Here is a 6,154-nt window from a genome sequence, read left to right on the forward strand (position 1 = left end):
CCAGCGGCCGCGAGCGGGATAGCAAGGCGGAGCCGGGTCGGGCCGGGAAAGGAGTTTGCGGGCCTAGGGCTGGGATCGGACTTGGCTGCGGGTCTGCGCCCTCCAGTCCTGCGGGCTGCCCCCACAAGACACCCCGAGCTTGCTCACCCAATCGCACCGCGATCCTCCGAACCCGCAGAGGGCGCTGTCGCCGCCGCCCGGTCCCTTCCCCGGGGCCTGAGCGGGCCGGAAGCGCGCGGATGACTTCCGGCGCGTAGCCCCGGGTTGGGCGGTGCACCGAGCCGGGCGCGGGGCGGGGGACTGGACCTAGCGAGTGGCCGAACCTGGTCAGGACTGCGGGCCCCGCGACGCACCCCAGTCGGCGTCTCCGCCTCGGTGGAAGGTGCGGCCGCCGCCATGCCGTTCCTGCATGGCTTCCGGAGGATTATCTTCGAGTACCAGCCGCTCGTGGATGCTATCCTGGGCTCCTTGGGCATCCAGGACCCCGAGCGGCAGGAGCCCCTGGACGGGTAACTCGCGCCCTCCCCCGCCTCAGACCGGCGCGGCACCCCTTTCCTTGTCGCCATAAATATGGCGGGCGGTGTCCTCATCTGTCAGATGAGACCGAGGGCGGGCGGGGATGGGTGGAGGCGGCCGCGGCCCGCTCAGGGAGGGCCGTGGGGCGGGGTGGCGGCAGGGCCTCTGCCTCAGCGCCCCACCCTGCGCCCTGCCTGTCCTGTGCCCTCTACCTGGAGTTGCAGAGGGGCAGGGTGTAATCGGTAAACGCGGCGCGGGATGAGCTTTCTGTAGCCCCGAGTTTCCCGTTTGGTATAGACAGGCGCGGGTCTGTCATACATGAACCTGTGGGAAGGCTGTTCAGAAAGCATCGTTTAGAGGCTACATTGGCGAGCTAAAACCCTCAGCCTTCGTGGTGATCGTGCTCCCAGAGAGGAGAGGCTGACAGTGATTAAAGTGGTATATACTGCCTTACGTGGAGCGGAGAAAAGAGCCGAGGAGAGGGGGATCGGGGGTGTGTTTCGGGCATCGGTTGGAATTGGCGAGGGGGGTAGGCGGGTTGGGGCTGTGGAGCAAAGGGCTTTCTGGGTCCCTCTGCCTTCGGTGGACCGAACGTCTCTGAGTGTGATCGGGCTTCGGGAGGTCTGCTGACCGCCCTGGCTGCGGGATGGCCTAAGCTGGGGTGCAGCACCTTCTGCAGCCCCGGGTCAGTCGGTGTCTGGTTCTTGCCCTTGGCCGCAAGGGTTCCCTTCAGTGCTGACAGCGCAGGTGTATGAGGCTTTGTACCCAAGCCAGGGGCCAGGTTGTATGGGTAACTTGGAAGGAGGTTGATGACAGCCCCAATCCTTTCTCAGCAAACCTGAGGAGTCTGCTCCATTGAAAAGATCTTGCTTGGTCCTTTCTCCCACCCTTTTCGGAAGAGACTTTCTGCCCCATGGAGCCAGGGCCCTGCCTGGGGTGGGGGTGGGGGCGAAGTGGGGGGTGACTGCAGGAGACCAAAGGCCACCTACCCGCAGGGTGCCAAGCCAGCTTGTCCCACCCTCAGCTGGTCCTCTCTCCTGCCCCAGGCCCAGTTATGCCACCAGCGAGGAGAGCCGCATCCTTGTTCTCACCGAGCTGCTGGAAAGAAAAGCCCACTCTCCATTTTACCAGGAAGGCGTGAGCAACGCCCTGCTGAAGATGGCCGAGCTGGGGCTGACACGCGCAGCCGCCGTGCTCCTGCGGAATGGAGCCAACCTCAACTTTGAAGGTCCTCCGGAGCCTGGAGGGCTGGGGTGGACAGATGGCTTAGGTGTGGCCTGGGCGGGGGGGCGGGTGGTCAAGCCTCCAGGCTCTGCCCTCATCTGTCTCAGGGGTGATGCCCGAGGAAGCCCGCACTGGGTGGCCTCCCAGCCTGCAGGTTTCCCAGAGGCCCTTAACCGCCTCTGCTCGGAGCAGGTTTGTCACTGCTCCTGTCAGGCGATTGACTTAGCAAACTTTCCTCCAGCTCCCAGTTAAGTCCTTGCTTCCATTAATGCGAAAATGGGGCTGCTGGCGCTGTGCCCAGAGCTAAGGGAAAGTAATTTTCTGCCGCTGGTTCTGAGCCACGGGGAGAGGGGGGAAACAGATAAGACACTGGGCATAAATCACAGACTGACGGTGTTGGCGTCCGGCTGGTGTGCCCGGGAGGTGCTGAGGGAGCCATCTTCCTTCCCTCTTTGTTTTGCCCTGGGTGGGGGGCTGGGGCGGGAGACAAGGTCAGCCAGGAGACACTCGGGACTGACTTGTTCCCAAATGGGGGTTTTTGTGCTGATACAGGACGTGCCAGGCGTATCTTTCCTCCCTTTTGGAGGACAGGCTCAGAGGCTGCTGGGCTCCTGGGAGGTCAAGGAGCTGGGGGAGGCATTCTGTAGTCAGTCACTTGGGAGACCCAGCTTTGAGCATTTGTGGGTGTTCCTCCCCACAGTTTTGTTTTAGGTCCTATTTTACAAAAGGGACTAAAACCCAGATTAAGTACTTGTCCGTTCATTGGAATGCCTCCCCAGTACCCGAACTTAGGCCTGACTCCGAGCACCCTAGCATCCGACGAGGACAGCTGTGTCCTGACCTCTCATGGTGCCAGGAGCCCTTGGGTTGGAGTGTTGGGGCTGGGCTGCCAGGCTGGTCCTGGGATCCTGTGAGAATGTGCTGATGGGCAGGACTAATGTGAGCTGTGTCTGCGCCTTCAGACCCCGTCACCTACTACACGGCACTGCATATCGCCGTCCTGCGAAACCAGCCTGACATGGTGGAGCTGCTGGTGCGCCACGGGGCCGACATCAACCGGAGGGACCGGGTAAGAGCCAGCCCTGCTCTGAAGGAGGGATGTGGCCGGGGCCCTGAGCCGCTCACAGGCCCCAGGGCCAACCTGGCTGTGCTTTCTCGGCTCAGATCCACGAGAGCAGCCCCCTGGACCTGGCAAGCGAGGAGCCGGAGCGCCTGCCCTGCCTGCAACGCCTCCTGGACCTCGGAGCAGACGTCAATGCGGCCGACAAGCATGGTGGGTGCTCCTGGAGAAAAGCAGGATGCGCTGGGGCAGGATAGACTGCCTCGTGAGGTAACCCCGGGCGTGCGGGGGTGACGGCTCGTTAGGCAGGCTGGAGGCAGCCCGTCTGATGGCAGAGCATGGCTGGTGCGCGCTGGTGTCTTCTGCTGACTCACAGAGGCTCGGGAGGCAGTGCATCTTGGCCCCACGAGGACGTCTGCAGGAGCTGGACCTGTGTGCTCAGCTCCTGAGTGATGGGGCTTCCTTCCACCCAGGCTGGGTCTCAGGTAGCATTTCAGGGTCCAGAAAAATCCTCCTTCTCCTGGCCCTTCTGGTCCAGTGTTTGTGTCGGTGGAGAGAAAACGGCCAGAAACTTGTCACCCTCAGCCGTGGCTGAGAGGTCAGTTTGGTGTTTTGTTTTTGGCTGTGCCGGGTCTTTGTTGGTATGTGGACGTCTGTCTAGTTGGCGAGTGGGGGCGACTTTCCGGTTGCGGTGTGCAGGCTTTCCATTTCGGAGGCTTCTCTTGTGGAACACTGGCCCTAGAGCATGTGGACTCAGGAGCTGTGGCTCCCGGCCTCTCCAGCATGGTCTTAGTTGCTCTTCGGATATGGGATCTTCCAGACCAGGGATCAAACCTGTGTCTCCTGCACTGAGGTGGATTCTTTACCACTGAGCCACCAGTTTTGGTGTTTTTTTTTTCATTTGGCTGCACCGGGTCTGAGTTGGTGCACATGGGATCTAGTTCCCTGACCCGGGACCAAACCCAGACCCCCAGCACTGGGTGCACAGAGTCCTAGTCACTAGGCCACAGGGAAATCCCCCAGGTCAGTTGTTTTTAGCCTTCAGTATCTGGACCTGAGGGTATTTCCTCTCCCCCCCCCAGGCCGTCCAGCCCCCACTCCCCGCCTCACCAGCTCTCCCCCTCTAGGTAAGACGGCCCTGCTCCACGCTCTGGCCAGCAGTGATGGGGTGCAGGTCCACAACACCGAGAACATCCGGCTCCTGCTGGAAGGAGGTGAGCCCCACCCTTCCACGCGGCTCCCCCTGGCCCGTGAGGCGCGGCTCCACTGGCCGAAGGCCTCCTCCCACCTTCTTCCCCCTCCTGGCTCTCCTAGGGGCGGACGTCAAGGCCACGACCAAAGACGGGGACACAGTGTTCACCTGCATCATCTTCCTGCTGGGCGAGACGGTGGGAGGCGACAAAGAGGAGGCCCAGCTGATCAATCGCTTTTGCTTCCAAGTCACACAGCTGCTGCTGGCCCACGGCGCCGACCCCAGCGAGTGCCCGGCCCACGAGTCCCTCACGCACATCTGCCTCAAGAGCTTCAAGCTCCACTTCCCCCTGCTGCGCTTCCTGCTGGAGTCGGGAGCTGCCTACAACTGCTCCCTGCACGGCGCGTCCTGCTGGTCCGGCTTCCACATCGTCTTCGAGAGGCTCTGCTCCCACCCGGGCTGCGCGGAGGACGAGAGCCACGCGGACCTGCTGCGCAAGGCCGAGACCGTGCTGGACCTCATGGTGACCAGCTCCCAGAAGCTGCGGCTGCCCGAGAGCTTCGACATCCACCCCGTGGGCAGCCTGGCGGACAAGATCCAGGCCCTGCACTCCTCCCTGAGGCAGCTGGAGAGCTACCCGCCGCCCCTCAAGCACCTGTGCCGCGTGTGCATCCGCCTCTGCCTTCAGCCGTGGCCCGTGGACGCCAAGGTCAAGGCCCTGCCTCTGCCCGACAGGCTCAAGTGGTACCTCCTCAGCGAGCACAGTGGCGCCGTCGAGGACGACCTCTGACCGTCCAGGCTGCGGGGCGGGGTCTGGGCAGCCCCGTCGGCCTGTGGGTGATTCAAGTACCAGGGCAGCCCGAGGGGAGGGCCTTGGATCCGCCTGTCAGAAGGTGCAGGGTGGAGCCAGGTGGCCGCAAGCGCTCCAGCGGGGGAAGGCCTCTCTCTGCAGGGAGACTGCCCCCGCTTCCCCTGGGAGCGACTCCAAGCCTCGGCCCACAGTGGAACCAGGGACAGGGTTTAGGACAAGCACAGACCCTCCTGATGGGAGGGAGTGCCAAGCACTGAGAGAAGCAAGGGGGCTCCACGCCTGCGCCCTCCTGAGGAAGCCGGCCCGGCCCGCGTGGAGACGCCCGGAGGGGCCTGTGGGGTGCAGCCCAGCCGAGACCCTTGACTCTTCACTCAAGATTCTGTCAAAAACATAAGTGCTTCGGGGCAGGTAGGGAGAGAGCTGAGCTAACTCTGGCCAGCTTCTATAGCTCTGGGGCAAGCCACCCAGCACCCCGCCTACCAAGGGGCAGGGCTGTGCTCTGGTGGCAGCTGTTTGTGCCAAACCTGGGGTTTGGGGACCAAGCCTTCTAAAAAGCAATCATGCATGACCATGGGCTGTCTTTCTGAAATGTCTTATGTCGTGAGGGCTCATCTGATGGGAAAAGCTACCAAGGCTGAAAGCCAACCTCCGCCCTGTGTTGAGCCCTCACCAGGCCGCCTGCGGGTCCCACAGGGTGGTTATTGTGAATTGTGTAACCGCCTTGGAGATAAGCTGAGGGGACTAAAGGATATATTTATAAATTAAACTGATTTCTCTTGGCCTTAAAGGTCCTTGTGTAACATTCACACATACACGCCCACCACCTTCCCTGAATTCAGGGTAAAGGATCCCACAGCAGCCGGGAGGGAGGGGCAGCAGGTACAAGATGCCGCGCTTAGAGCAGTTTGCAAACCGCTCCACATGGTTGTCCCAGTAAAGACAAGCACCACTCCAGACAGGCGAGGGCCTCTCCAGTATAGGCTTCACCCTTTTATTTTTGACTGAAAATGCCCCCCAAGGAGGAGCCACAGGCACAGCCAGGAGTGACACTCTGGCCTCTCCCCTTGCCGCAGGCTGCAGTGACCATCAAGTTAGGACGCCAGGGCCCCATCCCCACCAGCACCAGGAACGTGGACACGCCCCCACCCCCCACCAGCACCAGGAACGTGGACACGCCCCAGCCCCCACGAGCACCAGGAACGTGGACACGCCCCAGCCCCCACGAGCACCAGAAACGTGGACATGCCCCAGCCCCCACGAGCACCAGAAACGTGGACACGCCCCAGCTCCCACGAGCACCAGGAACGTGGACACGCCCCCATCCCCCACGAGCACCAGGACCCTGGACATG

The 6,154-nt window shown here is 62.3% G+C and overlaps 1 protein-coding gene across 2 annotated transcripts; it reads left to right on the plus strand.

Annotated features, from left to right (window-relative positions):
- Positions 1–255: 255 nt before the first annotated feature.
- ASB6 (ankyrin repeat and SOCS box containing 6) lies at positions 256–5,590 on the plus strand. 2 transcript variants are annotated; one of them, XM_086324556.1, is made up of 6 exons: positions 256–509; positions 1,563–1,744; positions 2,703–2,809; positions 2,905–3,013; positions 3,928–4,014; positions 4,115–5,590. In XM_086324556.1, exons 1-6 carry the CDS (start codon positions 397–399, stop codon positions 4,780–4,782), a joined length of 1,266 nt encoding a protein of 421 aa, XP_086180682.1. In that variant the 5' UTR covers positions 256–396; the 3' UTR covers positions 4,783–5,590. The 2 variants fall into 2 exon arrangements, with proteins under 2 accessions (XP_086180682.1, XP_086180683.1); XM_086324557.1 differs by having other exon boundaries at positions 4,241–5,590.
- Positions 5,591–6,154: the final 564 nt, after the last annotated feature.

This window comes from Bos grunniens, chromosome 11 (genome assembly GCF_055505025.1).
Source record: "Bos grunniens cultivar Pamir isolate PY7600 chromosome 11, Bosgru_T2T1.0, whole genome shotgun sequence".
NCBI classification, from domain to species: domain Eukaryota; kingdom Metazoa; phylum Chordata; class Mammalia; order Artiodactyla; family Bovidae; genus Bos; species Bos grunniens.

What these genes read in the sequence shown, in the direction of transcription:
- ASB6 (XM_086324556.1), top strand. Translation starts at nt 397, where the DNA reads ATGCCGTTCCTGCATGGCTTCCGGAGGATTATCTTCGAGTACCAGCCG. An exon ending in CGGCAGGAGCCCCTGGACGG is followed by an intron (nt 510 to 1,562) that starts GTAACTCGCGCC and finishes CTCCTGCCCCAG; the next exon opens with GCCCAGTTATGCCACCAGCG. An exon ending in CAATGCGGCCGACAAGCATG is followed by an intron (nt 3,014 to 3,927) that starts GTGGGTGCTCCT and finishes CTCCCCCTCTAG; the next exon opens with GTAAGACGGCCCTGCTCCAC.